General features: G+C 32.7%; 1 protein-coding gene across 1 annotated transcript; it reads left to right on the top strand.

The window, feature by feature from the left end:
- Positions 1–15067: 15067 nt before the first annotated feature.
- On the top strand, positions 15068–16157 carry LOC131074087 (peroxidase 5-like). The gene is made up of 5 exons (XM_058010629.2): positions 15068–15163; positions 15310–15484; positions 15570–15656; positions 15748–15931; positions 16022–16157. Exons 1-5 carry the CDS (start codon positions 15068–15070, stop codon positions 16155–16157), a joined length of 678 nt encoding a protein of 225 aa, XP_057866612.2.
- Positions 16158–19806: the final 3649 nt, after the last annotated feature.

Genomic DNA, 19806 nt, shown 5'->3' with positions numbered 1-19806 from the left:
AGGAAAAAACTTTCCCTAAAATAAAACGTAATTTTCCCTCTTTACTTCTAACTCACTCATCAACGCATCTGTCTCTGCTTGCCCGACGGTAGGGGCATTTGTCTCTGCTCGCTTGATGGTAGGGGAATAGGCGGGAAATGAATTTTTGGTATGTAATTTCATTTTTTTTCTGTTGTCTCATTTTCTTGCTGTAGGGTTTTGTAAATGTTGTCACAAAATGTGAATGTGTTCTCTTCTTCTGCTCCTCGAAAGACATTTGTTGTGCCGGCTCCCAGTGAGCCCAGGAAGATTGCCATGTATTCACCGGCTTTCTATACGGCCTATGCAATGGGAGGCATTCTCAGTTGTGGTCTCTCTCCCACTAGCGTACCCTTCTTGATCTTGTTAAATGTAATATGCAGGTAGATGCTTAAATTTTGAGTCTTTTGGATGGGAATGTGTTGTTCATATTAATATCTTGCAGGTGCAGATATCAAATTCTTCTTTTTTCATTTTGGGAGGTTTTGAGATCTATTAGAATTCAGTATTTCATCTGAGCAGGTTGCAAATCAGCTCTTTCGGTTATTGGTATTTTCTGATGTTCGGTTGGTGGAGATTCAAACTGTTTTTTAATCATATACTTGTTTTGGAGGTTGAGATCTATTTAAGTCAGTCTTTTCATGTTGTGTGTATGTACACCAATTTCTGGTTTATGGGTATTTTATTCTTATTTTTCTATTGAGGAATTCAGATTGATTTGTTTCGTGCATATGCGTATGCGATTGAGATCCCTGTCAATTAAATTTTTCATTTGGGTGGGGACGTAAGCCAGAGTATTTCCTATGATGTTTATAAATCGTTTGTTGGTATCAGTTTTTCTCTTAAGGGTATTTGATAAGCTTTGAAATCACTGTTGAAATCTATATATAGTTGTTTGGGTATGCTTTTGAGATCTATGCTTATTTGATTTGTCATCTGGGTGGGTATGTTAAATTTTTGTTCTTTCTTATGAGCTTTTGGCGTCTGGGTATTGGCATTTGGTAGGTCGTTGAGATATTTGTCTATTCAAAATTTTATTGGCGTGGGGATTTAAAGAAGTTTTTTCCTTACAGGTTTCTATAAATCTTCAATTTTATTCATAATTCTGATATGAGAACTTGGGTATGCGCTTTTGGTTAGGTCATTTAGATACATAATTTGATTCTCCAGAAGGGTGGGGATTAAATCTATTTCTTGTTCATTTGTCAAGTCTCTAGTTCTCTGTTAAATCTGAATCTGGGATTTTTAAAATCTAATAAATCTTGGATCGGTGATCTGTTTAACAATACTTTTTTTTTCTCATTGCAATTTCTCAATATGGATTTGTTTATATGACTATGAGCACTGTGCAAGATACCTTAAATTTTGTTAAGCATTCGTGGACATCCTGGTGAAGAATCATGTCATTTGATACAATTAATCTTAAATAACTAGTCATCTGTTAAAATATGGGTCAGGCTTTGTTTGTCTTTGTATCTGATGTAAACCTTTTGAAGCATCTAGGTACTTGAGAAAATAACTATTACATATCTAGATATCTGATATGACATTTATCAGGGCTCTTGTCAAATTGTTGTTATTGAGGATATATTTAACTTTTAAATCTCTTTCTGGTTAACATTTTATCTGATGACTAGGGTTGTTTGTCTTAGGTAGGACTGTATTTTGTATTTTTATCAAATAACAAGGGTTATGTTAACCCATGAAACGTATATATGAAAGTAGTTATAAGAGAGGCTCAAGGCCTATGAGCTACAAGGCTTAATCCTTAAGAGGCCAAATACATACAAAGCTAGCAACCCAGACATATGCAAATATAATGCAACTTGGATCTTGAAACAAATATTACCATTTGCATAAAAAATGCCAAAGAGCTACATACTTGGAAATATTGCCAAGGCCTAGTTGGCATCCAAATCCTTTGCCACATAAGCTACATCAAATTTCCAAATAGAGCTAGCTTCTGTTGCAAGCCTAACAACCTCATGAGGAAGATTACCATCTTCTCAACTCTCAAAGGCCTGGTAAACATCCGCTTCCACAAGAGGAAAAAGAAACACTGGGAAAGAACATGGTCTCTGCACAAATTCTCATACTGCAAGGAGGAAGGATAAAGCAAGACTAGGTTGGGATTCTTGTGAGTAATTTACAAATCTTTCAGCATAGTGGACAAATCTATCTAGAAGACCATCATTTCCACCAATTTGTCTGCTACTGTGTCAATATCCCCCTTTAGGTTACAGAGACTCTCCTGAATGAAGAGCAAAATTTACACACCTCAAAAACCCCACTCCACTTCCTTGATAACATCCTGTAGCTCCACCTACCCCAACAATACTAATAAAATATTTAAATAACCCAATCCTCCACAACAACATATGGCACCAAGACATTCAACTTGGCCAGAAAGTTCTATGCAATGAACTGCGTTGACTGTGGAACACCATTGTTAGCCAACCCATCCTGCCCCAGAACACTCTTAATCATATGCAATGATATTGGGTTGGGAAAGGTCAGAGGCCATTAGATCCTTCAAGCCAACCCATGCATCCACTTGATTACTGATTTATGTTGTAATGAGAGGCAAGCCCATCTCCTTATTCACCAAGAAGCTCACTATAGAGAAGACATGATGCAAATTCTTATAGAGGTCCATGACATCCTTAAAGAGTACTTTGAATATTTGGCAACTAGCAAACATCTTATGGATCTTATCCAGTCTCAATGTACCAACACCAAATCCCTGTCCACAATTAACCTCCTATAGTTGAGTGTAACTGCCAATTTCAACCCTTCCACTAGGACATCACATCCTGCCTCATTATTAGACTTGTTACCAAGAAAGAACAAAGAACCTTTTGCAAAGGGACTTTTATCATTCCCTGGCACACACCCAACCCCAAGCTCCCATCAAAATTAAGCTCAAAAAAGCCCACCAGAGGCCTAGCCCTTGATAGGAGAAGCCTTACTACAAAGGACAAGGAGGGTCGAATTGTAGCTTATAAGTTTGTGCCTCTTAAAATCATGTGACATTCGCAGGGGTTTGAAAACATTTTCTCACAATTCTAGGCATCTGACCAAAACTTGTGCCAAGCATTTAGACATTCAATTTCATGTCCACTAAGATAATAATTTTTGTTGTAGCTATAAATAATAATATTTAGGCATCTCAATGATGGTTGAAACTTGAAATTTATATTTATTTCTTTTAAATCTTTGCCAATGTCAAATTTATGGGAATTTTAAAATATCCAATAAGAATCAAAACCGTGGTGGCCATTTTTTAAACCTCCTTATTCATCTGTCTCTACAAATATTTATTTTTTGTGATTGGAATCTTACAAGAACTGTGTCATTTTTTGTATAACTAAGTTGAGAAATTATGGTTTCCTAGCATGCCAATTCAAAACTATTTCTCATGGTGTGCATGACATATCTATCAATATCTTTATTATCTCATCTGAATATTGTACAAAACACTTGATTTTGTTATGTCTTAATTAAACTTTGTACTTTATTACCTTACCAATTCAAAATCATGTTGTATGGGATGCTTGATTATGTATTTATTATTTGGTTGTTTATAGAATTAGATTTATCATTTAAGTACCCAGGAACCTCTACAAACATTTGTGTGTGTTGTAGTGGTTGTTTGAATCTTTTTCTTAGGATTTATGTCTATTGAAGTAGACAATACCTTGGGTCGGTTCCATTCATGATATTGATTTTCTATCCTAAATATGTGTTTTTCTCATTTGCACAACTGGTAAATATGTGTTTTTGCCTCCATTATAACCTTTGCTATTTGTGCTTCTGGGTACTTGTGAAATTAAGATTTTTTCATAAACTATTGCATCTACTTATTCATCTAGATGCTTATTGAATTTATTTTAAAACACAACATGCACATTCATAATTGGTGAAGCCAGTTATGATCATCTTGATAGTAAGAAAATTAAACTTGAAGTGTTTCTCTATCTCTAGCAATTGTTTAATGTATCTGGATATATGTTAAATTGCATCTAGTCATCTGTAAGGACATAATCTCTTTAAACTTTTTTTCCTTGAATATTTTTTTTCCTAGCAGGTATTTTATAAGTCACCATATGTCATCTCATCTTCAGACAAAGTTGTTTATAGTTCCCTTTTTAGATATTAAATACCTATTGTTTGTCATGTTACAATTTTTAGATCAATCCTGCAAAGTGGACAGAAATTGACCTTTCATTGCACTTTTGTTCATCTACACAGAGTTGACAGGAAATTGACATTTTCTTAATACTTCCATTCATACTCAGAATATTTGCACAGGTGAGTGCAGTATTTTTCTGAATGAATATTTCATACAACTAAGCAACATAATACATTTTTTTGTCTTTGAAGGGTTGAGGGATTCTTGCCCTCCAAATTTGAAGTAGATTTTAGTAGCAATTTTGGTTGTGTATTAGTTTTTCCTGTAGTGGATAACATAGCTTCATTCATCTATATGAGGAAATTTTATTGGCTTGCAACTTAAGTTTCAAACATGAACAAGATTTTCAAACATTTATAGTTTTGAGCTTGTTGCCTCGATTCATCTGATACCAAATCCCTCTAATTTTTATGGAGGGAATGTGTTGTTGACCTAGTGTACAATTTGAATTTTGAAGCAAGGTTTCCTAATAGTTTCAGTTCCCAACATAACTTAAGTTGTTCTATGGAATATATTGTTGGCCTAGATACCTTAGCAATTTTAATTCCTAGTTGATTTGGGTAGGTAAGATGTCCACAAAATTTTGGGAATAATAACTTAAGTTGTTCTATGGAATTCACTCTAGGTTCTCATTTATATGTTTAGAATTTTGAGTGTATAAGTGGGATTTGGTAGAAATTACAAATAAGGTCGGGATTATAAATACTAAATGGACTGGTTTGTGAACACACCACAGACTTGGTATGCACATATAGTGATAAATGTAAGTTTATGTCTCTAAAATTAGGAAACTAAAACTTACTAGTTTTGTATTTTTGGATAGGATGATGCATCATACTGGACAGAGGCCTAAAAAAGCTGTTAAAATACTTGGTCTAGAATTATGCATGAGCATTTTACCCATTCCTTTTTCTGGGCTTCTATTTGCAGTTATTTTTACATGATCTTGCAAATTATGGAACCAAAAAGTAATTTGGGCCAAACATATCCATGAATCTCATGCAGGTGGGTATCAATGGCCATTCTAGAACAAGTGAACAATGGAAGCAGATGGGAGATGCAAAGAAAATGGCAGTAGTTAATTCAGAAATAAAGTGAATTAATGAGCTTCTAGGCCATAGTACTTATGCAACACATTGCCTTCGGGTTTTGAACAAAGTCTTACAACTTATTTCCAGTTGGGTGCATGTCGACTCTTTGACTTGAAAATCTTGTTGTTCTCTTATTATTTATGTAAAGGTCATTGACTACAAAAATATTACAAGTATCAATTTATGAATCTCTGATTTTTTAGCCTGTGGTAGGAAAAATATGGTAATACTAATGCTTTCAGTTATGTTGTTATTCATGTGGATGAAGGACTTCTCATATGATAAATGTATAAATATACTGTAGTTTGCAAAATCTTAAGATTATGTTAAACAATTTTACACTATAAGAAATTTAAATTATAATTCTTACTCTATAAGAAATTTAAATTATAATTCTTTTAAAAGTAGTGAAAGTGGAGCTGAAAATTACCGCAGCTCAGAGTAGTCCAAATTTGTTGACAAATAAAACCAATGGGCACTAGCATAAATTGTTGTAAGTCTGAAATACTCTCATTTGTTGTACTATTGTAATGACATATGAAGTGACTGAACATACAATGACTTGGAATTTTTGTAGATTCATATACCTATTTGAAGTTTTATCATTTGCATTCTTTTTAGATGCATTTGATTTGTTTCCAATCTATCAGAAATTGGCATCTAAGACTCTAAGTTGGGCAAAGGCTAAGCCTTACCCATATTTACTCAATAAGTTACAATTGAGAATGATAATTATTGGGAGCAAGTGATTATGCCTATTCTTGGTCTGGGTATTCCATCTGTTTTCTACTACTGTATACTATATAATTTCCTTTCCACATTTGGGAAGAGTTGTTCAGTCATTAATTTAAGGATTTTGTCCATGTTCCAACTGAAATTGCAAGTTATTAATTTTTCAGTACGAACCTTTCAAATTCTTGTTCCACATTATTAGCTTTAAATCTGTCTTTCTGTAGGTGCAAGTGATCTCTTTGACTACTAAATTTATGATCAATGTTATAACTATTAAAGGATATTTCTTTGCCCTTGTTTTGATGAAGCCTTGATACATATTCAAAGCTCTCTTGTGAGTGTCTAGAGGTGACTCTTCTTTTGGTGATTGATCCCTCCTTATGTGTTGACAACCTACTCTACTCATTTCACTGCCATTGTGGTCTTTATAACTGCTACACTTATTGGATTATCACAGAGCTTTGAGGGTTGTATCCTTCATGATTGATAAAGAGATTTCTGTAAAGATCTCTTTCTTTTTCTATCTATGTATTTTGTACCTTATCCTTATTTGGGTCACTCCAAGGTTATAGACCCTATACTTGAACTATCATTGTTATCTTGGAGGACTGCGATCTTTATGTTTGTGACCATTTATATACTATGACCTCCTTAAGACCCCTTTCAAATAGAAGACCTTGAAAAAGACCTTAACATTGCTGCTCTTATCCTTGAGACTGTCTTTTTTGAACCTCTTCTTCTTGATATTTGCATTGTGACTATCTCTATACCATGGGTTTCGGCTTCATAGCTGCTATTAAAGTCTTTGTGGCTGTGTTTGGGGCTTTCTTGTGTATATGGAATCCTATACTCTGATCTCTTTACCAGATTCTTCTGCTGCTATTGAGCTTATGGCCTTCCAAACATTGATATCACATAGAGAAAAAACTTGAGAGGATAACATTTAGGGGTTTTGACTGTACATTTAGAGTATGGGAATCATAGGCTTTGTCCTCATTTTTTTAATGAGCAGATATTCATATAATAGACTTTTATTCCTTAATATGCATAGAAAACCATAATAAAAAATAGTATGGACATGCATCTCATGATGTATACAAAATTTTTTTCCATTTCTTTTCAAAGTAATAGTTAAAAGATGAAACCCTACCTCTATTCATGAGTCAACTGAAACTTGAACTATTGTTTGAGGCTTTGTGATTCCTTTCCCCTCACATGGATCTCTTGTAGCATAAATTTTGATTGAAGACTTCCCTTCTGCTACTCGTCAACTGATTGTCTTTGTTTGTTTTTCTGAAGATCATCGCTTATGGTTTTATGGCAATGAAATAGGGAGGTAGAAGTCTTTGCACGTGGTCTTATTTTCATGTGACCAAGCTCTGAAGCAACTTTTGCATGCCCTTGAAACTGACATTTGTCGAATGAGCCCCTCTTTTACATATAAACTGAACGTATCTTTATGATACATGCATGATTTTTCTCCATAAGTATCTATTGGTGGTATGGTAAGCTTTGGAAGCCATAAGCAAGCAACAAATCATGGCTTCTCGAATGCAAAGTAGGCTTCTTGCAACAAGCTTGAGTTATTTCTCTTCTTACCCAAGTAATGCTCAAGCTGAACTTGGAATAAGTGAAAAAAGGTTGAATAATGTTCCTTCTAAGTATTTCTTTGAAAGTTAACCTTTTTTCTCTTTTTCTTTTAAAAGATTTACATTGTCTCCTTTGGTAACTTGTTAGTCTTCTCTATAGCAAGTGTCCAAACCTTTCCTTGACATTACTATTCACTACCCCTTAAGATGTATTCCTATTCGTTCAAGATCAAATATTATCTTTATCATAATTGTCTTGACTTTGATCTTTACATACTGCTAAGCTCACCGCTTTGGATCTTAGTTTTTTGATAATGCATTTGCCTCTGAATATGTACTTGACTTTGAATTGAGAGCCCTATTCTTTACTTCTTTGACTAAAATTGTATTTGGTCTTATATTCTCTTTTAAGCTTGACGCTCTGTTTTGAATTTAGAGGTCTTTGGTCATGTATTAACTCTTCTAATGGGCTATGAGAGTCACTTGAATCTCTACCATATCAGTGTGACAAACTCTATCTTACAATTACCATCTTGACTATTTTTGTTACTGTTGCTTGAGAGTTGAATATGTTCTTTTGTTTAAACACATATTGACTATGTTAAGAGCTGCTCTTGGTTGCTATCTTATGTGTCAAGGTCTGCCAACTTATTCTTTTGACCATCCTTTTCATTTCATGTATGGCTATGATCTCATGAGCTAAACTCTTGATCTTGAAAGATATCCTTCTTTTATTATTTATGCTCTATGTATTGGCTTCCTAATAACTACTATGAAGACTGAATTCTGGCATTTGACAGAGTCTCACTACTGGGTCATGATAGTAACAAGGTGTTTGAGTACCTTGATCTTTCATTGTTGTGGCTCATATGACTATATTCTTCTATAGACCCTTGCATCTATAAAGACTAAAAACTCTACCTTTTATGGTGCTATTGAACCCTTATGATAGGTAATAATTCTGAGTTTTGCCTATGTAAGTGCTTATTTGTCTTTGTGCTATATGCCAAAATAATTAAAGTGAAACCTTTTAAACAGATTATATAGTCATTATACCAGCTCACTATAGTTTTGATGTTGATCTTTGAGTCTATATCGACATTTTGATAGTAGTGCTTTCATCTCAAGATTCATGCAAAGACAGTAAATAATATATTTGATTATGAAAATCACATACGAATATGGACAAAGGATTTAGTTTGAATATTCTTAGCACAATGCTCTTTTACTGTACTCTTCATAACAATCAGACTGTCCTTTATACCCTTGTATACCTGTGAGAGTTTCCCTTGGGCTTTTATCACTTTTTCATCTCTGTCCATGGTGTCCAGGGCTATCAAGGCTTTCTCTGTTCTTTTGAGTTCGGTTTTCTTTATTGTCACTATCAAATGTTATGATGAGTGCAACAACTTTGTAACTCATGACACTGATGACTGTATCTATGACAATTTTGCTATCTTTGCTAGGCATCTATGACTTTTGACTATATATGGTGATTATGCTCTATTGCTTGCAACCTTCTTCTCCAGGATCTGTTCTTTGAGAATCGATGAAACTTTTAAAGCCCTAGGACTGTTACATAATCTATTTTCCTCTATGACAATATGGGTTCACTATGCTTCTACTTTCACTGTTTGCAAAATAGCTATCCTTTTAACTTTGTAACCATTGATTCCTCTACCGCTATCATGATATATGTTGCTCTTTTGTGCCTAAGTTGTATAAAGCTTTGAGAAATTTGTGCCTAGCTTTGATGGTTAAACCCTCAATACATGAGGCACATAGTTCTTCCCTAAACTGAAATAAAAAGGAGGTAATAAAGAGATAGAGAACCTGTATGATGTATGCATGATCTTTGTGTGGGATATTAGTACTTCCTATGGTCTTTGCTTAATCTCCTCCATGCACTCTCCTTAATCACTGAAGAAAACTGTCATGTCCAAAATCCCCTCAAAATGGCTTTTTAACTGCTTTGAAATTTTGGAACCGCTTCTTGCATGATCTTTATTACTGCTCCTTAATGGATCTTGGAGGATGAGATGCGGATGAAGGTGGGTTTACATGCAATATTGTACTATTAAAACTCCATTTCCATTAGAAAACAACCAGATGAGAAATTAAAACTTAATGTTAAATGAGAGGAACCTTAAGTTCACATATGCAAGGTGGGTAAAGGCTATAGAATTCTTCATTCTACATCGATAACCTTTTTCTTTTCAACTTTCATCTCCCTCCAATGCTATGCAAAAGATTATCTTGCTTCAAATCAACATGGGAATACATTTTCTACCCCTTCATTAACCTTCTTATAAGACATGAGCTTTCATGACTTTGGAGTTTTTGTATTCCAAATATAGAAGAAGTATAGCGTTTCAAAAAGTATTTTCTGCCATAACCTAATGTATTGGCATCATTTTGACCTCTTAAAAACATCTTAACCTCTCAAACTTGTGCGTAAGACCACAAAATTTAGTAACAATTTACTTTTAACCAGAAAGTGAATGATAGGTAACAGGTCATCTTTATTATAGGGTTGTCTTAGGTCTTCCCTCAAATATATTTATGAAAACATATGGTAATACCTTCTTAACACATTCTTTCTTTTGCAAATGACACCTTAACTACTATTCAGACACTGATTACTACAAGCTTATGTGGAATTATGCATTCCTTGATTGGAGAAAAACCTCTGTTGATTCTTGGAGTTGTAGAACCAACGACTCTTATGTATACATATATGTATATCTTTGTAAAAGACACAGATGATTTGCGACAAAGATTGTTTCTTGCATGGACAGGATCATAAATATGAATGGTCACAGTATTAGAGAATTCATATAAAGAGTGCTATATATTATTTCCTTTGTATTTTGATACATGTGATGGGATCTAGAAGATGGCCATATAGTGTATTATTTTAAGGGAGAAAGTATTTTGTAAAACCTTTATTGATGGAAGGTATTTTGTGTAGGGCTTGTGTGTGGACAACACTGCTGCTATTTGTTTGTGTGATTTTGAGTTTCTGCACAATCATCAATACATTTAAAAGAGTAGCCGGAGAGGTCTTTGGCATGTTAATTGTTGTATTATTCCTACAAGAAGCTATCAAGGTATATGAAGTAAATTTCATCATAATCTATCATGAAGTTTTCACTTCTTATTGATTTCATTTTTTTATTTGGAGGATAAACACCTCAAAACACTTTTGGAAGCCTGTACCATCATGTACATCATTTATATACATGCTTTCTCTTAGAGTTAAGGACCGAGGGGTATTCATATTGTCAAATTCAAGACATGATCTCAGCTTCCTTGTTTCTGATATGCAGTATTTTTACACAACAAGATTTGATCTTTAGTAAATTCTTTACATAACATACTCACTGATCAAATACCATTTGAAACTGAATTCATTTTTAAAAAAATTGTATTATTTTTTTTAATCTGATAAAACTCTCTTTGTAGGTTATGGTAGAAGAATTTCATATACTCAAAAATGGTGATCCCAATCATGAGCAATTGAAACATCCATGGTGTTTCTCAAACAACCTATTTGGGATTGTTTTGTCTTTTGGCCTACTGTTCACATCATTGAAAATAAGATGAGCTCAATCATCTAGATATGACAGAGTTAATTTTACTTTAATATAAGATTTGGGTGACAAAAAGTTTCTTGCTCAAGTTTAAGTATTGATTGCTTTTTTAAACAGGGTTGTTGAGAAGTTTCCTAGTAGATTATGGAGTGCCCATGATGATTGGTTTTTGGACAACAATCTCATACAATGCATGTGATAGTGTTCCTGTTGGCCTTCCTAGAAGGCTTAATAGCCCAAATCCCTAGTCTCCTTGAGCTTCATCCAATTGGAGCATGGTTAAGGTAGGTGGAGAGTCCTCTTTTCTCTGAGAGATTCATAGACTGCTAGGTTTTTAATTTCTTTAGCATCGGTTTAAACCATTAGTTTTGAAGGTTTTTCACTGGTGATTCTTCTTACAACTTATTTTGGTAGGATATATGCATAAGGTCACATGTTCTCAACCATTATTTGGATTTAAAACTCACTACTAAACCAAAGGGTGTTTTGAGAGCCAAAATTTTGAAGGGTAAAATTATTCTTTAAAGGGTGCTAGCTCAATGGAAGAGCACCTGCTTTACAAGTAGGAGGATGGTGGTTCAATTCCATCATCCCCTAACATGAATTAATCAACGATATTGTAGTTTATATTTAACAATATTGATTTATCTAAATAGTGAGCTATTTTTTAAAATTCATTATTTATTATCATATTTAGAGAGACAAAAGTGGTATTTTTTTAATAAAGACAAAACTAAAATTGTCTCTCAAGAGACAATAATACTATTGTTTTTTATTGTCTTTATAAAGACAATATTTTAAGACAATAATTTAAGACACTCGGTTAAAGACAATAGTTGAGACGATACACAAGTTTTATTTTGTCTCAAGTTAAGACAATTCACTAAAAAAATGTCTCAAATATTGTCTTAAAATCCCCCTCTATGTAGTAGTGACTGTTGAATAACTTTTTTGTGCTTGAAGATGTTAGCGTTGCTACTATATTAGTATGTATAATAACATACTTAGAATTGCAGTTCCGTTGTTGATAGCCACACCGCATATAAACTTTTAAAACATATTCGAAGCTCTACCATATATGCGATGAAAACATAATAAGGAGGGCTAACCATTCAAAATCTAAACAAGGATTTAATGTGGTGAATAATAATTGTAGAGAATAATACGAAAAATTAAATCTAATTTACAGTTTAGATAAATGAAGGAGTTGAATATATTGAAAATAAAATAATATAGAATTTTTCATGAATTAAGAAAATCTATAATCTGTAATTTATAAGATATCATTGAATTAGAATAATATTTATATGTATATAAGAAACTTCACAATCATAGCTACAATTTTTTAAGGTGTGAAGGGCTTCTAAAAGTTCTCTCCTTTGTACATCATTTTCTCTTTGAATTTAAAATTCTATTATTATTTAATTTTTTCAATTTTTATCTTTCTTTTTATATAAAACAACTTAAAAGAATTTTTTTTAAAAATCATTGTACCTTTTGTTTTAAAGCATGCATTTTTTCTCAACATCTTGTTTAAAATTTTACCAAACCCCCATTACTAAAATATATATATTGACAATAATTATTATAATAATGATATTTTTATTATAATTATAATAGTGCATTCAAATATATTTTTTTTTTGGCAGGTAAGGGATTGGAGTCAAATTGCTTTTGACTAGAGCTATGAACCAATGAGACGACATTTTTGAGGGGTCTCATCCTCATATTTGTTTGGCATTAGCATCCTTATATATCCTTGTGTCATCCTATATATTTCTCCATCTTCCACGTGTAGACATCACCTTATCTCTCCATTGCTTTTTGTTTGGGACCACTAGCTATGACACCTTATCAGTTCATTTAACCTATCTCCATATCCCCTTACACATTATCTCTTCATGTTACACCTTATCACTCCATAATATTTTCCTTATCGCTCCATTCTATTTCTACAAGAAGGGGCAAACTTCTACTTGGTCAAGGCTTGAGGGAAATGCCATGTGTATCATCTATCTTGCTGTGGGGAGTCATGTTCTTGGGGAGAACAACCATCAAGAGCCTGTGTGTATCTATCCACCAGTTAGCATCGTGGCATCACCACCAACATCCGTCCATCCTATCATCATCTAGCCTTGGTCAATGTGTCTGCACACACACAGAGGATGAGGAAGCCTAACTCAATCCAACATATCACCATTCTGATATTCAAACCAAGAACGTGGTAGTTGTACCACTTGCAACGCTATCGCTGCACTATGGAGCCATCCCTAAATAGTGCATCCAAACATTATTCACATAAAGTTAAAATAATTATATTCAAAATCAGTTATTTTATGTTTGAATATGAATAATGCATGTTAGTATTTATTTAGAAAACTACAAATAAACAAATCAAAAGAATAAAAATACAAAATTATTTTATCTAACTTTAAAACTATTTTATTTACTATATGGACACATAAATTTTAATTTTAATTTAGAATTACTTTATTTTATGATCCATTTTTTATAATATAAGATTTCATTTATTTTTGAAAAAGCCCTTAAATATTTTTTCCAAAAAAACCCATCCATAATATCATTATACATATATTCCAACTAGTATTAATAAATAATTATTATGATAATAATATAAAGTGCATTTAAACATTATCAACATATATCTTCAAGATAAAAGATTATTTTATAGAAATATTACATGTCAATATTTGTTTAAAGTACTACAAATACACAAATGGATGCAAAAAAAGAAAATTATTTTACTTAACTTTACCACTATTCTATTACCATATGATGACATATGTTTTTATTTTAAAAATAATTTATTTTTGAACTATTATTTTTATTATATACTTATTTTATTTTCATTTTATTTTTCTATGTTACTTTTAATATAAAATCTACTATTCATTGTTTCACTTTCAATTATTCTTATCATTAAAATATGTTTTATTAAATAAATAAAGATTATCAATTCTATATAGTATTAAGATCAATAATCTTGTTTGTATAATTGTTCTAATTTTGATTCAAAATAAAATATGATATTTTAGTTCTTTCTAAAATCAACAAAACATTCTATACCATTTTTTTGGATATATTTTTATAGGCATAATTATGCTTTCTTAAAAAGAATTATGATTAATTGAAAAAAAAAAACAAGAAACAAGGATAGTGAGATAGGGAAACATACTTATACTAATTATATTTTCCTAAATATTGACTTTTTTGTGCAAAAGAATAACCTTTGCTGCTTCACACTAGCAACATGGAAACCCTCTCATGCGCTGGAAACTGATAGGAACGAAATAAGAGAGGGGCCAACGTCGAGCAACTAGGAAGTCAAAACAATTTAGAAGATGTGAATATTAATATTAATATTAATATTTATATTTTTGAAGTTTCCTCAAACTTAACCAAAGTTTAATTCTGTTTTAAAAATATCAAGACTTAACAAATTTGATGTGACCTTGCAAAATTTGATTCTTTGTGACCTCATTCCAGACTCATTCAACTTTCTCAACACATAGAAATAGAATCCAGACCGTAGATAAGTCCGAGGTGCCCAGTCTATCATTGTATTTTGGAAATATTCAGAATGGTAGGACCGACATAATAAGGTTTCTTCACATTATCTAGTCTGTGTTGACTAGATCAAACGAATCCGCAGATGATGGTGTTAACTACCACATCCTTCTCTCCTCCTGTACACCATAACTAAAAGCGTTTTTGTTAACTTTCCCCTCTCATCTAACAGAACTCCGACTACTGTTTAACTACTCTGAGGTGAAATGGAAGCGAGTTCGCTGGTTTTTCCTCTGTTCGTATTGCTTTTATCTACTATAGCTAATGGAAATGATGGTGGGTTATTATCGCCAAACATGCCCTGAGGCCGAGGAGATTATCAGTGAAACTGTTGCCAAAGCTGTTAAAGCCAATCCTGGTGTAGCAGCTGCTCTCATAAGGATGCTTTCATGATTGCTTTGTAAGAGTAAGTATTCTGCAATATTCTCATCTTGAATTTCATCCCCTACTTCATGATAAGTATGTTAGAATATATATTTACGGCATTGATGGATGATTAATTGCAGGGTTGCGATGGATCACTTCTCCTTGATTCCTCAGACGACACAGCAGAGAAGGACCCACCCGTCAACAACCCAAGCCTGAGGGGCTACGACATTATTGATGAAGCCAAATGTGCCGGCGTCGTTTCTTGTGCTGACGTAGTGGCATTCTCTGCAAGAGATAGCGCTTACCAAGTATGTATTCTTAATAATCATAATAATGAAGTTATGATTATGTAGAAGTAATATTAGCTTAACATATATGACAACGAATGCAAATTCAGGCTGGTGGACTATTTTGGGCTGTTCAAGGTGGACGAAGAGACTGAAGGGTATCTCTCGCATCAGAGGTCACATGGTCACTCTCTCAGGTAGGCCTACATATTTCCTAATAACGCTTGATGAATTGATTAAATCTGCTGTAGATTATATCTTATATAAATAATCTGACTGCTCTTGCAGGGGCCCATTCAATTGGGGTTTCTCACTGTAGTTCGTTCACCGGAGATCATCTGTATAACTTCAGCGGCCGAGGCGGTCAAGATCCTTCCATGGACTCTAAATATGCTCTTCAGCTCAAGGCCAAATGCCCCTCTTCAGCTTCAAACGACACCGTTGTTCAACTGGATCGTCTCACTCCCACTAAGTAGGACGCGAAATACTATGTAGACTTGCAATACAAGCGTGGACTGTTGAAATCTGATCAAACGTTGATGTCAAATGATGCCACGTTTAGACGGGTAAACATTAACGCCAAGTACCCCAAGATTTGGAGGGAAAATTTTGGAAGGGCAATGATAAAGATGGGTGCAATTGACGTGTTGACGGGATCGCAGGGAGAGATAAGGAAACAGTGCCATGTCCCCAACTAGCCAATTCCTCCACCGCCCTTAAAAAGAGAGTGTCATTGCTCTATTGTTTTATACCATTCTTTAATTGTAATTCTTTTATACAAAAGGAAAAATGACAGTTTTTTGGTAAGATGTTTCCTTGCATATTTTTTCTGTCTGAATGATTCCAGAAACGTAACTGATAATTTTGCCCATACAGTTCAATAATTTTTTTATGTGTTGAGATATTAGCACTGTTGCTAGATTAACATGCTAAACTACATACTTTGACGTTGAGTTCCGTTCTCCACAGCCACGCCGCATATAACCTCTAAAAACATATTATAGGCTCGACCATTCATGTGATGAAAACATGTTTGAGGACTAGCCTTTCGAAATCCTAACAAGGTATTAATATGGTAAATATAATTGTACAAAATAACGTAGTAGAAATCTAAATTAAAAATCATGGAGTTTGGTTTGAAGCAAGACTATAAATCAGAACAGCATCGCTAGAAACAACTACTTTACTAGAGGAAACAACATAATTAACAATTGGGGACACAACAGAGTGAACATCAGTCTTATCAGCAAGCTGATCATAAGGGGCATAGCTAGACTCAGAGGGAATCTTATCAGCTGAGGATCTGTTGTAAATCACTGGAATTATCAGAGAAAATTGTAAGATGTTGATGCAGAGAATTAGTCCACCAAGAGGATTTGAGGCTAAATGTCCCACAGCAAAACACACTTGCATGAAACGCAATCTTCTCATATGAGAACCACAAGAATAGTTTGAGGCTATATGTCCAAGGAATCTCCTCATAGTCCATCAGCTGAGTCCAAGGGCAATCTTGCACTTACAAAATAATATCACTTATAAAATAATATTATTTGGTAGTCTTCGACATATAAATCTCTATCAGAATATTGAGATTTAAGAGCTTGAATATATAAAATGCATCATATTATTATAATTTAGTTTTGCTAGTGTATTTCTAACACAATGATAGTATAAGTGTATCTTTTAGTGGATGCCCATAATTTTTTTTTAAAATCTAATGAATCCTATCCAAAAGAATGTCCAATATCAAAGATTTGAGATGATTGATATTTAAGAGTTTGAATATATAAGATGCACTAAACTATTATAATTTAGTTTTTTCAGTGTAGTTATAACCTAATGATAGTTAAATGTATCTTTGAGTGGATGCCCATAAATATATTTAAAAATCTAATGAATTCTATCCAAGTGCATTAAGTTTCTGGATAATTTTTCATATTTTTTTGAAAAATATATTTTTTTCTAGCTATTTTTTGCACATTACTAGACACTAGTATAAAATGCTCGAAAATCCGAATGCATACTATTTAAGGTAATTAATTTACATGGTAAATATTTTCTTTGTTAGCATAACCCCAATATGGTCTTTCATTTTTTTATAATTTAATAATGTAGGGGATTAGGGCTAGTAGCTACTAGCATGGGTGACAAGTGAACCCTATTGTGGGAATTGAGAGGGTTATAACAAACTAAAATTTAATAACACCCAATTTATAAAAAATGTAACTCTAAAATATGGATAAATCAACCTTTGATCAATCTTTTATTAGGTGGCAAAAAAATCCTACAAGGAGCAAAAAATTTGACTAACATTAGCCTACAAACCTATGTAATCAAATCACGACACTCCATTACTTAAATTCACAACTAAAATTAAACTCTAGGAAAAGTAAATATGTATTTTAATATCAACTTATAGAATTATGGAATCAAATAATAAGTATCCATTTATATCTAATTATGTAACTAGAATTAAATTCTATATAGAATTAATAGTTTGCATGTCATGTACTACTACATTTATCTAGTCATACCATGAAAACCAAATTATAGTAAAATTCAATTCTGTGAAATGAATTCCCTACTCCTTCACACATTTAAAGTTTAGAAATATCTTACCATCTATAAAGGCCTCACTAATTCATGACCTATAGGCTTGTGTGGGTTAATAGAAAGTCTAAGTTGCATTGTTAGTAGATTCTAGGTAGCATTCATTACAAGACATTTAGATGCTCCTACTTACTATTTTCGTAATAAAATAGTAAAACACTTAAGATTATATTATCTTGAGGAGAATTTACCAAATAGAAGAGCCAGTATTCTATGAAGTAAATACCTATTATCAATTGTAAAAAAGATCTTAATTTTTTATCAACATAAATACTAAGAATTATTAGTACTTGAACTCTAAGTTATGTATATTCCTTATACTCATTAGATTTGAGGTATTTAAATGTGGTAATAATAATTGAGAGAAAGCTTCTTACTCATTATTTTATGTTCTTATTAATTTAATTAGGAGAAAAAGTATTACAAAGACCCCATTCAAAATAAAATTAAGAAATTCTAAATCAACCATGTTCTATAATATATAGAACCCAGATAGTCTCATGTACAGCAAAAAAAAGACAAAAAACGAATCTAAAAAACCTAAAGAAAAGAGGCAAACTAACTATCACCCTACATAGTATTGATGTATTTCAGAATTTTAATATTCTCTAAAATGTCTATTATTCATTTCACCTTACACAAAATGGAAGTAAATTTTCTATTTTTATTTGAATTTATAGTTTACACAATTTTCTTTATTCATGAGGTGTGAAAAGATAGATCTATTTATTGATCTTTTTTAGTTCTAAGTTGAAAACAATCATATTATTAGCGAACAATCTAATAACCAATTTTTAAAAATATTTAATGGAAGAGAGATAAGTAATAGTGATGTCCTATTTTAGAGTAATATCGGCTATGTTGGAGTCTAGAATATCAATTCTAACTTTTAAAGACCTTTGTGAATATTGGTGCTCAAAGGCCATTTTGCATAGTGGATGGTTGGAAATGCCTCTCAATTTTGATACCTTCTCACAAAGAATCATTAAAAGGCTTAGAGGGATAATTTTCTACAATTAAAATTTGACATAAAGTATAGTTTCTTTCCTTCTTCAAGTTACTCCTAAGATCAACATGAGAGTTGGCAATACATACCACATGGACCAAAGAAGTAACACATACTATGGAATGGATATTTGGAATGAAGTTTTGGGTGACCAGGTTAGTGTTGTCAATAGTTTCAAACTAGGAAGTTTCTTTGTTGATAGCATTAATAATATTAAAAAAAAAGAACTAGGATTTGTAGGTTCAACCTAATAAACAACATGTAGGTTATCTTGAAGAGGATTTTCTTTTTTTGGATGAATATATGTGTTAGTTTTTATTATTTTTAAAATATATTACATATATTCATTTTTTTTTTTAAAGTAGAGGTACACAAGATCACCCCTCAAAGTCATATGGGCATGGCCTAAAGAGATATATTAGATTCACATGAGTAGAGTTTGGAAAGTAGAGTAACCGATAAATAAAAGAATAGTCAAAAGTGCAAAGCCCAAAAAATAGAGAAACATGAAAAACTAGCCACTTCAGTAGTGAGAGAAATCATAGAGGCTAGTAGAGGGGGATCCTGGTCATCTAATTTCCCCCATAGATTAGCAAGGTCCAGAGTGATTTTAGGAAGAGACCACCCCTTGGTAGTAGAAGCGTCACCTTGCTCTTTATGTTTATCATCTTGAACAAGAGAGATAGTCAAAATTAGTCTTAGAAAGATTTTTGAAGAATGAAGCCAACCAC

The sequence above is a fragment of the Cryptomeria japonica genome, chromosome 4, assembly GCF_030272615.1.
Source record: "Cryptomeria japonica chromosome 4, Sugi_1.0, whole genome shotgun sequence".
NCBI classification, from domain to species: Eukaryota; Viridiplantae; Streptophyta; class Pinopsida; order Cupressales; family Cupressaceae; genus Cryptomeria; species Cryptomeria japonica.
This window is presented reverse-complemented; position numbering and strand designations above follow the sequence as displayed.

Coding starts and splice junctions, on each gene's coding strand:
- LOC131074087 (XM_058010629.2), top strand. CDS start 15,068: ATGGAAATGATGGTGGGTTATTATCGCCAAACATGCCCTGAGGCCGAG. Junction 15,485..15,569: donor AGATAGCGCTTACCAAGTAT/GTATTCTTAATA, acceptor ATGCAAATTCAG/GCTGGTGGACTATTTTGGGC. Junction 15,932..16,021: donor GATCGTCTCACTCCCACTAA/GTAGGACGCGAA, acceptor TGCCACGTTTAG/ACGGGTAAACATTAACGCCA.